Source organism: Crotalus tigris, unplaced genomic scaffold (genome assembly GCF_016545835.1).
Source record: "Crotalus tigris isolate CLP2741 ecotype Arizona unplaced genomic scaffold, ASM1654583v1 scf7180000019844.519500, whole genome shotgun sequence".
Lineage (NCBI taxonomy): Eukaryota > Metazoa > Chordata > Lepidosauria > Squamata > Viperidae > Crotalus > Crotalus tigris.
Genome location: NW_024097737.1, coordinates 452,501 through 468,516, shown reverse-complemented (window position 1 = coordinate 468,516; position 16,016 = coordinate 452,501). Strand labels below are relative to the sequence as shown.

At 45.0% G+C, this 16,016-nt stretch overlaps 1 protein-coding gene across 2 annotated transcripts in view; it reads right to left on the bottom strand.

The window, feature by feature from the left end:
- The window catches only part of RSPO4 (R-spondin 4), a 37,184-nt gene extending 21,408 nt beyond the window's left edge, over positions 1 to 15,776 (bottom strand). The window contains exon 1 of one of the 2 annotated variants that reach the window (XM_039364757.1): positions 15,650 to 15,776. In XM_039364757.1, coding sequence (XP_039220691.1) covers positions 15,650 to 15,740 — 91 coding nt within the window. In that variant the 5' untranslated portion in view covers positions 15,741 to 15,776. The remainder of the gene's footprint in view (positions 1 to 15,649) is intronic. The other variant, XM_039364758.1, reaches the window with a different exon arrangement.
- Between the last annotated feature and the right edge of the window lie 240 nt (positions 15,777 to 16,016).

The following is a 16,016-nucleotide window of genomic DNA, read 5'->3' as shown; positions in this document are numbered from 1 at the left end:
AAAAGGTTGAGAACCACTGGATTAGAAGACCTTCTTCCAACCCTATTATTCTATGTTCTCTGATCTATAATTTTGTCCTTCTAGGTCAGTGATGTGGCACTCGGAGTCCTCTCTGTGGGCACGCGTGCCGTGCCCTGGAGATGGCAACCGTCTTCTTCAACCAGCCACCCGCTAACTTGCCGAGGTCCCACATGGCCAGATACATCCCAGCACCCATGTGCTTGCTGGCCTCTGTGTGTGGGGCCCGATGGTGTCAGGCAGCAGCCACCCCGGCCCCTGTCTTGCCTTGCCCTGCGACATGGCACTCCCGCCCTGCCTCGCGTCACCCCGCAGATACAGCCTCCTGCCCACCACCCCACCTGCCAGAGACCCCTGGATCTCCCCCAACCCTGCCCAGCCCCCACAGGCGTCCCTCCCCAAGAGCAACATCGAACTGGCCGTGCCCACCCTGGCCACCCCCACCCATCTGCCATGACCACTGTAGCCACGTCCACCCGGCGGACCACACCCACCCGGCGGCCACGCCCACCTGGCACCCGACAATACATAAGTGGGTTTGGGGTTGAAGTTTGGGCACTCGGTCTCTAAAAGGTTCGCCATCACTGTTCTAGATCAAGGTTTCTCAACCTTTAGAACTTCAATTAACCAGTGGAACAACCTGCCTCCAAAAGTTGTGAATGCTCCAACACTGGATGTTTTTAAGAAGAGACTGGATAGCCTTTTGTCCAAAATGGTATAGGGTTTCCTGCCTTAGCAGGGGGTTGGACTAGATGACCTCCAAGATCAATTCTATTCTATTCTATTCTATATTCTACACTCTATTCTATTCTATTCTATTCTATTCTATTCTATTCTATTCTATTCCACTCCACTCCATTCCTATTCTATTCTATTCTATTCTATTCCACTCCTATTCTATTCTATTCTATTCTATTCCACTCCACTCCTATTCTATTCTATTCTATTCTATTCTATTCTATTCTATTCTATTCTATTCTATTCTATTCTATTCTATTCTATTCTATTCCACTCCTCTCCTATTCTATTCTATATTCTATCCTATCCTATCCTATCCTATCCTATCCTATCCTATCCTATCCTATCCTATTCTATTCTATTCTATTCTATTCTATATTCTACACTCTGTTCTATTCTATTCTATTCTATTCTATTCTATTCTATTCTATTCTATTCTATTCTATTCTATTCTATTCCCAGAATTTGTAGATCTGCCTTGTGCTACAAATTCATTCCATCTAGAGTGGGGGCTTTCTCTCTCTCTTTTTTAAACAACAGTAACAAAAAACTTTGTGTTTTTCTAGGAGCCACGCTTTCTCTGTTTGCATAGGCGTGAATTTTTGTTGTCGGGTTTTGTTTTGTTTTTTGTAAAATTACCCACAATACGCAATTTTGTACGTCAACAAAGTTTGCGGTCAGTTCGCCCATTCAATCCAGGATTGTGTCTTTTTTCTTTTTTCTTTTGACCTGCAGACAATTTTTCCAGCTGCGAAATCGTTCCAGATTTTCCATGCTGGGCACCATAAATTTTTATGCCCGTTGGTGTCACAAAAGTTTCCATTTTAGGCGGCTACATTGTGAAGTTTGAGATGAAACTGGTGACAGATTTCTCCTTGTAGACAGGATTGAAACCACTAGCAAATTACGCGACCGTTAATTTGAGCTAACTCAGTATTTCTCAAAATGTGGTAACTTTAAGACATATAGACTTCAATTCTCAGAATCCCCCAGCCATATTTATTATTATTATTATTATTATTATTATTGATCATCGCACAGTCAGCCAGATGCTCAGACTGGATTTGGCATTTTGTCTACCTATCGAGTCCTTACCCAGGACCTGGTATAGGCAGATGTGGATGTTTGATGGTATTACAGATATCGTCGCAGGATGGAAGCATTTCCTAGTAAGGCCGCCTTTTGCAATTGATTAATAGCGAATTTGTCAATGCCAATGGTGTCCAAGTGGTACTCTAGTTGTTTTGGGATTGCACCCAAGGAGCCTATGAGTATTGGTACTACCCTTGCTTGCTTTTGCCACAGTCTTTCTATTTCTATTTGTAGGTCTTTGTATTTTGTTATCTTCTCCAGTTCTTTCTCTTCTATTCTGCTATCTTATTATTATTATTATTTTGTAGCTGCGTCCACTGGGTGGGGCAGATCAAACCTGGCAAGGTGGTGGGCGGAGCCTCATAAGGCAAGCCCCACCCCTTTGGCAGGTACCCTTGGCATCAGCATATGCCAGCTGAGGAATTCTGGGAGTTGAAGTCCAGAAGTCTTAAAGTTGCCAAGGTTGAGGACCCCGGCATTAGGGATTTTTTTTTTTTTTTGGGCCGGCACAGAAGCCAGAAAAATCCAGGCTGCTTTAATGAGGAACAGAGACGAGTGTGCTTGGACCAGCTCCAAAGTATTTCCTTCCAATCGTCTCTGTAAAATACTTTCTTCTTTTTCTCAGAAGGAAACAAAAACTGCAGGAAAACTGGGCCACTTTGAAGGGGCAAAGATCCCAAATTCCAAGGGAAGCGCTGCAGGGGATTTTCGTGGCACAAAATACAATGGAGAGAAACTTTTATACCAGGGGTCTTCAAACTTGGCCCTTTGATGACTGGTGGACTGGTGGACTTCAACTCCCAGAATTCCTCAGCCAGCATGGCTGGCTGAGGAATTCTGGGAGTTGAAGTCCACCAGTCATCAAAGGGCCAAGTTTGAAGACCCCTGTTCTATAGAATATATAAGGCAGGTATGAATATTTTGAGGAAATCTTGAAGGAACATTCTGGAAAAAAAGAATAGACAGAGGCCTAGTTCAGATTTTTGTTGGCTGCTTTGTGGCTCCACGGCTGGAAGAGAGGTAATTATCACTAAATGTAGAACAAGGGTAAGATTTCTGCTTTTTTTCCCCCTCATAAAGAGTGTAATACAGGTATGTAGTCCTAAACCAGGTTTCTTCAAACTTGGCCCTCTCATGATTTGTGGACTTCAACTCCCAGAATTCCTCAGCCAGCATGGGGGAACTATGGCCCCTTCATGACTTGCGGACTTCAACTCCCAGAATTCCTCAGCATGCCTGGCTGAGGAATTCTGGGAGTTGAAGTCCGCAAGTCATGAAAGGGCCAAGTTTGAAGACCCCGGTTTTAGACAGACACATCGCTACAAGCAGTCCTTGATTCACGACCGTTCGAAGTTACAACTGCACTGAAAAAAATGACTTACGACCAACTTAACAAATGCAATGATTCACTTAACAACCGTGTCATTGACTTAACAAATGCAGTGATTCTCTTAGAATAGAATAGAATATAGAAATAGAAATAGAATAGAACAGAACAGAATAGAAAATGGAATAGAATAGAATAGAATAGAATAGAATAGGAATAGGAATAGGAATAGGAATAGGAATAAGAATAGAATAGAATAGAATAGAAAATGGAATGGAATAGAAAATGGAATAGAATAGAATAGAATAGAATAGAATAGAATAGAATAGAAAATGGAATAGAATAGAATATGGAATGGAATGGAATGGAATAGAATAGAATAGAATAGAATAGAAAAGAAAAGAAAAGAAAAGAAAATGGAATGGAACAGAACGGAACAGAACAGAATAGAATAGAAAATGGAATAGAATAGAATAGAATATGGAATGGAATGGAATGGAATGGAATGGAATAGAATAGAATAGAATAGAATAGAATAGAATAGAATAGAATAGAATAGAATAGAATAGAATAGAAAAGAAAATGGAACGGAATGGAATGAAACGGAACGGAATGGAACAGAACAGAATAGAATAGAATAGAATAGAATAGAATAGAATAGAATAGAATAGAATAGAAAATGGAATAGAATAGAATAGAAAATGGAATAGAATAGAATATGGAATAGAATAGAATAGAATAGAATAGAATAGAATAGAATAGAATAGAATAGAAAAGAAAAGAAAATGGAATGGAATGAAACGGAACGGAACGGAACAGAACAGAACAGAACAGAATAGAATATCTATTGTCACTTTAGATGTACATAATCAGCATACATTAAACTCAGATTTTGTAGCATACAGCTCTCAAAGGGTCACCACCTCCAGTATACACCGCATAAACATGACAAAATAAATAAATAAATAAATGAAAGAAGGAAGGAAGGTCCTCACACTTACGACCATCCCAGCGTTCCCAAGGACACATGATCCAAATTCAGAGACTTGCACTTTGATGTATCTATGCTGGTTTTGCTGTCCCGGAGTGATGGGGTTTGCAACCCTCCCAGCCAGGTTCACTTAACAGCCCTGTGATTCGCTTAATGCCCAAAGCAAAAAAAAAAGTCGCAAAGTTGGATGAGACTCACTTAACGTCTGCTTTGCTGATCAATAGAAGTTCAGGTACCAATTGCGATCGTAAGTAAGGGTTAACTGTATTTAAAGAAGGGCTTTCTGATTATAGAGAGTCCTCAGCTTGACAACTAGAACAGACTCCCAAATTTCCGTCGCTAAGCGAGGCAGCTGTTAAGTGGGCTTTGAGCAAGCCCCCCTCCCTTCTAGCACTGTTGATGTCACTTAATCTGCTAAGCTAAGCTAACAGAGCACCAAGCACCCTGCAGTTTGTTAATTGCAGTTAATTAACTAATACATGAATCCCTCTGTTAATTAATTAATCCCAATGAATTAATCTCTCTTTTAATACAGTTAAGGTTAATTAATTAGCCCTTCTGTTAATGGAGTTGAGATTGCACTAACAGAGGGATAGAATCAAGATCAAGTGAAGTATTAGTACCGCTTTATAACGCCTTGGAAAAGCCACACTTGGAATCCAGCATCCAGTTTTTGGGTACCCTATTATAAAAAAGATGTAGAGACTCTAGAAAGAGCACAGAGAAGAGTAACACGGATGATTGGGGGACTGAAAGCTAAAACATACGAAAAACGGTTGCAGAAATTGAATTTATCTAGTTCAGGGGTAGGCCACCTTGGCTCTTTTATGACTGGTGGATTTCAACTCCCAGAATTCCTGAGCCAGCCACGCTGAGGGGAAAGGGAGAGGTTTCCAAGCTGAGCCATGCTGGCTCAGGAATTCTGGGAGTTGAAAGTCCACGAGTCATGAGGGGGCCATAGTTCCCCCATGCTGGCTCAGGAATTCTGGGAGTTGAAGTCCACGAGTCATGAGGGAGCCATAGTTCCCTCATGCTGGCTCAGGAATTCTGGGAGTTGAAGTCCACGAATCATGAGGGGGCCATAGTTCCCTCATGCTGGCTCAGGAATTCTGGGAGTTGAAGTCCACGAGTCATAAAAGAGCCAAGGTTGCCTACCCCTGATCTACTTTAATGAAAAGAAGGACGAGGGGGGACAGGATAGCAGCCTTCCAATATCTCAGGGGCTGCCCCAAAGAAGAAGCAGTCAAGCTATTCTCCAAAGCACCAGAAGGCAGGACAAGAAGCATCGAATGGAAACTAATCAAGGAGAAAAGCAACCTAGAACTCAGGAGAAATTTCCTGACAATGAGAACAATTAATCAGTGGAACTACCTGCCTCCAGAAGTTGTGGGTGCTCCATCGCTGGAAGCTTTTAAGAAGAGACTCGACAGCCATTTGTTTGGAATGGTACTTGACCAGAGAGTTGGACTGGAAGACCTCCGATGTCCCTTCCAACTCTGTCATTCTGTTATTCCACCCTGAGCTAACAAATATTCTAGTCCACATGATAAATTATGCCTCCTTATGCCTATGTACGAACATGCAAAATAGAAGCCACGTGCCAGAAAAACAGTCACCGTTCAATGTTGTGACTCCCAGACTCTCTGAATATTTCTCACTAAACCTAGGGATGATATTGGCATTATAGAGCAGGGGGTCCCCAACGCCCGGTCCGTGGACTGGTATCGGGCCACAACATTGCCAGCAACCGGTCCACACAAACAAGCAAAGCCCAATCCGTGGGATGCAGGCAGCACACAAAATCACACACTCTCTGCTCCATGGAAAAAAATTTTCTCCATGAAACTGGTCCCTGGTGATCCAAAAGGTTGGAGAGCTCTGTTATAGAGGGCTTCCATAGGACAGCCTGGATGGCTTAAATTTGCAGGTGCTTAAGGTATCCATCTCCCCTTTTAAAACTGGAGACAACCAGTTCTGTAAAGAACTGGTTCACTGTGTGGATGCTGCTTCCGGAAGTCCGTTCTGGGCCTCGGCAACCAAAAATTAGCTATTGGTTCTGCCGAAGTGGTGCAAACCGGCTGAATCCCACCATTGGATAGATAGATAGATAGATAGATAGATAGATAGATAGATAGATAGATAGATAGATAGATAGATAGACAGACAGACGGTAGGTGGGGGGGTGGGTGGATGGATGGATGGATGGATGGATGGATGGACGGACGGACGGACGGACGGATGGACGGACGGACGGACATACATACAGCAGACAGATAGATATGATCAGTGATGGGATTCAGATATATGAACAACCGGTTCTCTGTATGGATGCCACTTCCGGAAGTCCGTTCTGGGCCTGGGCAACAAAAAATTAGCTACCAGTTCTGCCAAAGTGGTGCGAACCGGCTGAATCCCACCACTGGATACATACCTAACACCAAGGCCACCGAAAGGGAGCCAGTTTGGTCTACTGGTTCTAGTTCCACCTTAGGAGCAAAAGCCAACTGGGTGACTTTGGGACAATCACCAGGAGACGGTGAGTTCTAGTCCCACCTTAGGCCTGAAAGAGACTGGATGACTTTGGGACAATCACCAGGAGACGGTGAGTTCTAGTCCCACCTTAGGCCTGAAAGAGACTGGATGACTTTGGGACAATCACCAGGAGACGGTGAGTTCTAGTCCCACCTTAGGCCTGAAAGTCTGCTGGGTGACTTTGGGCCAATCACCAGGAGATCACCTTAGGCATGAAAACCATTCTCAGGGACTTTAAGAATAAGAACAATAAGCAACAATAAATAAAGGCAGGACAAAAATAAAAAATAAAAAAAATAAAAAATAAAACGATGAAGCATACATTGCAATGGCATGATTCAAGTCCCACCCTTTCCTTCCCATCTCCCAACATTGCACAGAAGTGTGCAACGAGTAAACCTTGCACGGGCAACATTACGACACATGTTTTATTCTTTGCCTACCCCCCCCCCTTCCCCACTAGCTGGGGAATTCTGGGAGTTGAAGTCCACCCATCTTAAAGTTGCCCAGTTTGAAAAACACGGCTTTCAACCGCAGTTTCAGAATAAGCTACGGCGTGAAACCCAGTTCAAGCCTTCGCTTGTTTTCAAGCCTCAGCTGCCACATCTAATAGCGGGATGTTGAGCTAGCAGGAAGCTTTTAATTAAAGTTGCAGGAGGCTTTTTTTGCTGCCTCTCCAAATATGTTTCTGGTCGAAAGAGGGGGACGGCCACAGAATAGACGACTGTAATGAGTCCCATGTGAAATTCTGCTTTTAATTCGCTTGTAGATAAAACAAGGGAAAAACTGCTGGCAGTGCGAAATGTTGTGGGCTTGCATCCTTCTCCAGCCTAGCACGGAAGGTCGTACCTTTGCACAGTCAACCCAAGTATTTGAAGACCGTAAGGACAAAGAATTGGAATAAAGGGAAAGGGACGAGGGAGTGGAACTCCCCAAAAAGGCCAAAAAGGCAATCCACAACTTACAAGAATTTGTTTAGTGACCGTCCCAAGTTGCACTCGCAGTGAAAAAAAGTTTAATGAAGAGAAGGACGAGGGAGGACATGATAGCAGGGTTCCAATATCTCAGGGGCTGCCCCAAAGAAGAGGGAGTCAAGCTCTTCTCCAAAGCCCCTGAAGGCAGGACAAGAAGCAACGGGTGGAAACTAATCAAGGAGAGAAGCAACTTAAAACTAAGGAGAAACTTCCTGACAGTGAGAACAATTAACCAGTGGATCTACCTGCCTCCAGAAGCTGTGGGTGCTCCAACACTGGAAGTTTTTAAGAAGAGACTGGACAGTCATTTGTCTGAAATGGTGTAGGGTTTCCTGCCTGAGCAGGGGGTTGGACTAGATGACCTCCAAGGTCCCTTCCAACTTTATTATTATCTTTTATTCATTAAACATGAACCTCAGTCAACTGAACATTCAAATTGGCTGGCACTGATGGTTGACACGGGTTGCTACCAGCATCCTATTATTATTGTTGTTGTTATTGTTGTTGTTGTTGTTGTTGTTGTTATTATTATTATTATTATTACTACGTATGACCATTTTTATAACTTACGACCATTTGCACCACTCCCCATGCTTGTAACATCAAAATTCAGACGCATGACAACCGGTTCATATTTATGACGGTTGCAGTGTACCGGGGGGTCACGTGATCCCCTTTTGTGACCTTCTGACAAGCAAAGTCAACGGAAAGCCAGATTCACTTAACAACCAGGTTACTAACTGAAAAAACTGAAGTGATACCCTTCCCGACGGTGGCAAGAAACATCGTAAAATGGAGGAAAATTCACTCAACCAGCTTGTGACTAACTTAATCATCAACTTAATCAATTAACCAGTGGAACCACCTGCCTCCAGAAGTGGCGAATGCTCCAACACTGGAAGTTTTTAAGAAGAGACTGGACAGCCATTTGTCTGAAATAGTGTAGGGTTTCCTGCCTGAGAAGGGGGTTGGACTAGATGACCTCCAAGGTCCCTTCCAACTTTATTATTATTATTATTATTATTATTATTATTATTATTATTACTACTACTACTACTATTACTATTATTATTTAAATAGCAGCACCCCCCCACCGCAAACCCACATAATAATAATAATAATAAAGTTGGAAGGCACCTTGGAGGTCATCTAGTCCAGGGCTTTTCAACCAGTGGTACAGGTACCACCTGTGGTACATTGGCACCTGGCAGGTGGTATGTGAACATCCTAGAAAAGGGGTAGCGGTGGAGGGGAAGGAGCTGAATCGGTGGCAGCACCGCACAAGCCTAAACGAAAGATGGCTGGAACTGCAGGGCTGTCAGGGCTCAGCGGAAGCGCCAGGATCAGCACCAGGCTCCAGCTGAAGCTCGGCGCTGATCCTGGTGCTTCTGCTGAGCCCAGAAGAAGCGCTGATCAGCTGGAATGTTGCAGCCTCTCCAGGGTCTTGTGATTTACATTCAGATGCTTGGCAACTGATTCATATTTATGACGGTCACAGTGTTCCAGGGTCATGTGGAGTGACCAAAACCTGCTGCAACCACCCAGCAGACGGGGGGAATAAAAACCACCCCCCCACCCCCGCTGCCAATCCTCAACAGAAATGCTCACAACAATGGAAACCTCAGACAGGAGGAAGAGCACCGCCGGGCGGGCAGGCAAGTGTCTTTCTCGGCTGTGGCTTGGGGGGGCACCTTTTTCAGTGCCATTGTAACTTCGAACAGTCACTAAGCAAACTGTTGTAAGTCGAGAACTACCTGTACTTTATCACTTTTTTCCTTTTTGGGGGGGGGGTCATCAAGTTTTTGACCCCTTGCTAGGCGACTGGTGGTCCTCGGATGTTGCCATATCCTAAAAGTGGTACAATGGGTGAAAAGGTTGAACAGCCCTATCCTAGCTGGGCCATGAAACGTCTGCAAGAAAACCACCAAGCTCAGAGAGTACCAAGAACCCCACCGTTCACCCCCAAGCTTAAAAGGTTCTCTTCTATAGATTTGGAATGAAAATGGATCCTTTCTTTTCACATTTATTGGACATAAGGCCAAACTAGCAATCACAAAGCTGATTCATCCAAAGTGGGACTAGAACTCACCATCTCCTGGTGGTTGGCCCAAAGTCACCCAGCTGGCTTCCATGCCTAAGGTGGGACTAGAACTTACCATCTCCTGGTGATTGGCCCAGAGACACCCAGTTGGCTTCCATGGCTAAGGTGGGACTAGAATTCACCATCTCCTGGTGATTGACCCAAAGTCCCCCAGCTGGCTTTCATGCCTAAAATGGGACTAGAACTTACTGTCGCCTGGTTTCTTGCCTGGTGCCTTAACCACTAGACCAAACTGTCTCTCTTTGCCATTTTTTGCCATTTGCACAATTTTTTTTGTCCTTCCTCTTTTTCTCCAACCATCTCATGGGATGTCCAGTTGATTGCCACCTTTGATGGACGTTGCTCGCACGAAGAGCAAAGCACATCCTTCGGAGAGTCTTTGAAAATTACCTCTTTGTTGAATTTCCTCGTGTGACACGGTCCCGATACGAGATAGGAAAAATCCTTCCGAGACAATATTGTTAGAGGACGTTGATCTTACAAATTTCTCCAGACGGTGAGAGAACAAGAGGAAGAGCAAAGAAAATCTGGGTGCTGAACATGTCAGGAAGAGCTGAAAAACATCAACCTTAAAGAAAAGGATGCGGAGACTGTAGCTGCAGACCAAAGACAGGACGGCACACAATATGATCAGCACAATTTTCACCATGGGATTTGATTTTAATGTGTGCCATTGCGCACACAGAAAAGTGACAATAAAGGTTGTCTTATCTCATCTCATCTCATCTTATATCTCAGTGATGGCGAACCTTTTAGACACTGGGTGCTCAAACTGCAACCCAAAACCCACCTATGCATCGTCGGGTGCCGGGTGGATGTGGCCCACTGGGTGGGTGTGGCTGCGGTGGTAACGGCAGACTGGGTGGGACTAAAAAGTTGAATCAATCAATTCCAACATTGCAAGATCTTTTTTTTTCCCGTGAGAAGTTGAAATTGACTTTGTGAACCTTTTTTTTTTTTGCACACGGCAGCGGAGGCCTAAAGCGAAAAGCTTTTATAAAACCCAGCTGAAGGCTAGGACTAGAGCAACAGCGCGCGTGCCCACAGAGAGGGCTCTTAGTGCCGCCTCTGGTACCCGTGCCATAGGTTCACCACCACTGTTATATCTTATCATCAGAATAGAATAGAATAGAATAGAATAGAATAGAATAGAATAGAATAAGAGAAGAGAAGAGAAAGAAGAGAAGAGAAGAGAAGAGACAAATTGTAGAATAGAATAGAATAATAGAATAGAATAAGAGAAGAGACAGATTGTAGAATAAAATGGAATAAAATAGAGAGAAGAGAAGAGACAGATTGTAGAATAGAATAAGAGAAGAGACAGATTGTAGAATAGAATAGAATAGAATAGAATAGAATAGAATAGAATAGAATAGAATAGAATTAAGAGAAGAGAAGAGAAGAGACAGACTGTAGTATAGAATAGAATAGAATAGAGAAGAGAAGAGAAGAGAAGAGAAGAGAAGAGAAGAGAAGAGAAGAGAAGAGGACTTTATTGGCCAGGTGTGATTGAACACACAAGGAATTTGTCTCCAGTGCATAAGCTCACAGTGTACATACAAACAGCAAAGTGACAGGTCATAGATCATAAATCATAGTTACAATAAGTAACCATAAGATACAAACAGTAAGTGATAAATCATAAGATACCAATAGGAAAAAATAGTGGAAAAGATGAGAAGTTGAGATGGATAATATGTTTGTGTTCTTTTCTTATCTTGTCTTGTCTTATTTTTGACAAATGGCTGTCCAGTCTCTTCTTAAAAGCCTCCACAGATGGATCACCCACAACTTCTGGAGACAAGCTGTTCCACTGGATAATTGTTCTCACTGTCAGGAAATTTCTCCTTAATTCTAGGTTTCTTCTCTCCTTGATTAGTTTCCACCAGTTGCTTCTTCTCCTGCCTTCAGGTGCTTTGGAGAATAGATCGACCCTCCCTTTGTTTGTAAGAGCCCCTGAGATATTGGAGCACTGCTATCATGTCCCCCCTCATCCTTCTTTTCATTAAACTAGACATCCCCAATTCCTGCAACTGTTCTTCATCTATTTCAACCTCCAATCCCCTAATCATCCTCGGTGCTCTTCTCTGCACTCTTTCTAGAGTCTGCACATCCTTTCTATAATAGGGGTGACCAAAACTGCATGCAGGATTCCAGGTGTAGTCTTTGCACCCAATTGGTTCTTGCTGAATAAGTCAGATTGTCTTGTGGCACTGAGTTCCGTAAGCTACGAGAGGGATGGGCAAAGAAATATTGGCCTTTTCTCTCTCTCTCAATTGACTGCCAATACATTCCACTCAGCGGCTGCAACATCAAAATAGACCCTCTTAAAGTTACAAGCACCGAGAACAACCGTTTTCCTGGTGTCTCGTTTTGAGATCCCTTTTCAATATCTTTTTCCACCTCATCTATCTGGCGATGGAGCTGGTGACATGATGGAAACACCCATCCCTTCATTATCCAAGGATAATTAAATCAACAAAAATACTCTTTAATGAAAAAGATGGTGGGCAGAACACACTGTTCCCCCCCCCCTAATTTTCCAAGGATGAATCAGATTTTGATTGCAAAGCTGAAAGCATTCATTTGAGGCACGGGAATTGGACCAGGATATTCTTACTGCTTTTTGGTCAATTAACCTGACCCCAGAATACGAGGAATAACAGAATCAGAAGGGACTTGAGGTCTTCTAGTCCAACCCCCTGCTCAGGCAGGAAACCCTATCCCATTTCTGACAAATGGCTGTCCAGTCTCTTCTTAAAAACTTCCAGTGTTGGAGCATTCACGGCTTCTGGAGGCAGGCTGTTCCACTGGTTAATTGTTCTCACTTTCAGGGAATTTCTGCTTAATTCTGCGTTGCTTCTCTCCTTGATTATCCCAAAGGTGCTTTTTCAATAGAAGAGAAGAGAAGAGAAGAGAAGAGAAGAGAAGAGAAGAGAAGAGAAGAGAAGAGAAGAGAAATGGAGTAGAGTAGAATAGAATAGAATAGAATAGAAGAGAAGAGAAGAGAAGAGAAGAGAAGAGAAATGGAGTAGAGTAGAATAGAAGAGAAGAGAAGAGAAGAGAATATGGAATATGGAATATGGAATATGGAATATGGAATAGAATAGAGAAGAGAAGAGAAGAGAAGAGAAATGGAACAGAACGGAACAGAACAGAACAGAATAGAAGGGACCTTGGAGGCCTTCTAGTCCAGCCCCCTGCTCAAGCAGGAGAACCTATACTATCTCAGACAGGTGACTGTCCAATCTCTTCTTAAAAACCTCCAGTGATGGAGCACCCACATAATCTCTGGTGGCAAGCTGTTCCACTGGACTTTCTTTGTTTTTCCTTGAAGACGTTTCGCTTCTCATCCAAGGAGCTTCTTCTGTTCTGAATGCCCGTTGCCTCTTGAAAAAGCACCTTTGGCACAACCATGAGTGTCTCCATAGACACTCTCCTTGGTTAGTTTCCACCCGTTGCTTCTTGTCCTGCCTTCAGGCGCTTTGGAGAATAGCTTGATTCCCTCTTCTTTGGGGCAGCCCCTGAGATACTGGATCACTGCTATTATGTCCCCCCCTTGTCCTTCTCTTCGTTAAACTAGACATACCCAATTCCAGCAGCCGTTCCTTATTTGTTTTAGCCTCCAGTCCCCTAATCATCTTTGTTGCTCTTCTCTGTACTCTTTCTAGAGTCTCAGCATCTTTTTTTATATCATGGTGATCAAACATGGATGCAGTATTTCAAGCATGGAAGACAGGAGATCCTTTATAAACCACGTTCTTCTGGGTCTGCTGTACAGCCAGGCACCAAATTTACTGTTCCAATAACTTCAGGGCCCTGAAAATCTCCCAAAAATAATTCAGGCTAAAATATTGTTTTTCAAATTTGGCAACTTTAAGATGTGGGTACTTCAACTCCCAGAATTCCCCAGCTAGCATAAGATGGGATAACTGGCTGGGAAATTCTGGGAGTTGAAGTCCACTCATCTTAAAGTTGTTCAGTTTTGTCTAGTGGATAAGGCACCAGGACAGAAAGCAGGAGACGGTGAGTTCTAGTCCCGCCTTAGGCATTAAAGTCTGCTGGGTGACTTTGGGCCAATCACCAGGAGATGGTGAGTTCTAGTCCTGCTTTAGGCATGAAAGCTGGCTGGGGGACTTTGGGCCAATTACCTGGAGACGGTGAGTTCTAGTTCTGAACCATGAAAGCCAGCTGGGGGACTTTGGACCAATCACCAGGAGATGGTGAGTTCTAGTTCAGAACTTAAGCATGAAAACCAGCTGGGGGACTTTGGGCCAATCACCAGGAAACAGTGAGTTCTAGTCCTGCTTTAGGCATGAAAGCTGGCTGGGGGACTTTGGGCCAATTACCTGGAGATGGTGAGTTCTAGTTCTGAACTTAACCATGAAAGCCAGCTGGGGGACTTTGGGCCAATCACCAGGAGACGGTGAGTTCTAATCCCGCTTTAGGCATGAAAGCTGGCTGGGGGACTTTGGGCCAATCACCAGGAGATGGTGAGTTCTAGTTCTGAACTTAACCATGAAAGCCAGCTGGGTGACTTTGGGCCAATCACCAGGAGATGGTGAGTTCTAGTCCTGCTTTAGGTATGAAAGCCTGCTGGGGGACTTTGGGCCAATCACCAGGAGACGGTGAGTTCTAATCCCGCTTTAGGCATGAAAGCTGGCTGGGGGACTTTGGGCCAATCACCAGGAGATGGTGAGTTCTAGTTCTGAAAGCCAGCTGGGGGACTTTGGCCAATCTCTCTCAGCCCTGTCCACTTCAAAGCGCTGTTTTTTTGTGGTGAAAACAGGAAGAGGGACATAAGTTGGATATCTTTCGCCACTTGGAGTTATATGTAAAAATAATCCAGGCAGGATAAAAAGAAAAATTAAGGGTTTTGTTTTTTTTAAAAAAATTTTTTTTAAAGTTGCCAAGATTAAGAAACACTGCTACAGAACAACAGCCAAGTTTACACAACTGGCAAAACCAGACACTGCCCCTAAGAGCTAGCGAGCAATACGCTAACCGGCAACAAGAAGCTAACCAAGATCAACCCTAACCAGGTTTATAGCACACTTTGAGAACACGACGGGTGGAGGGGAGGGAAATAGCAGGCAGCCGAGTGCCAATCCCACCCACCAAAAGCAGCAGAGTGTTGCAAAGACCACCTGGGTTCGAAAGATGCCAAAGCAAGGTGGGGAGTTCAGCCTTACCCCCCCCCCAGGATCCAGATGCAAATCCTGCACCCGGGTCTCTTCAAGCTGACAAGGCGAAGCCGCAGAGGTCCTCCTTGCTTCAGCCTCACCCTTCTTTTCCCGGGGGACCCCCATTCGAATCCTGCTCCAAGCTCTCTTCAGCTGTCAAAGAGAAGCCCTAAGAGTTCCTGCTTGTTTCAGCTTCTTCCTTCTTCATCCTCCCCCCCAGGACCCCAATTCAAATCCTGCTCCGAAGCCTCTTAGCTGGCAAGCCAAACCTACTTGCTTCAGCCTTCCCCGCCCGCTGCTTCTTTCCCCGGACCCCGATTCAAATTCTGCTCCGAAGCCTCGTAGCTGGCAAGCCAAACCTACTTGCTTCAGCCTTCCCCCCCCCCTCCCCGGCTTCTTTCCCGGGGACCCCATTCAAATCCTGCTCCGAAGCCTCTTAGCTGGCAAGCCAAACCTACTTGCTTCGGACTTCCCCGCCCCCCTGCTCCTTTCCCCGGACCCCGATTCAAATTCTGCTCCGAGGGGTAGCGGGCAACCCAAACCTACTTCCTTCAGCCTTTCCCCCCCTCCCCGGCTTCTTTCCCCAGGACCCCGATTCAAATCCTGCTCCAAGGTTTCTTAGCTGCCAAGCTGACCCCCACCCCACCCCGCGCCTCAGCCCCCTCCCCAGCCACAGCTGGGCCCCCTCCTCACCTTGCTTCTTCTTCCTGGCTAGGGCGAGCATGACCTTGGAGTTGGCGAGGAACACCAGCAGCAGAAGCACCCGCTGCATCTGGCCTGGCATCAGTCGGGGCAGGGGAAGCCTCAAATCCTCCAGGGCCGGGCGGGGAGGGGAGGGCACTTCCTCCTGCCCCCTCCCCAAAGCAGGGAGGGGGGGCTAAAACAACACTTCCCGAGGGAAGGGGGGGAGGAGAAAAAAACCACAAGAAAAGTCACGTTCACAGCATCTCCAGCAGCCGATGGCCACGCGCGGAGGGTGGAGTGGGCACCAAGCGGGTATCCAGGGCGGGGAGAGGGGGGGGGCTACCAGCCTCGCAGGACCCCTCCCCCCAAGAAGCCC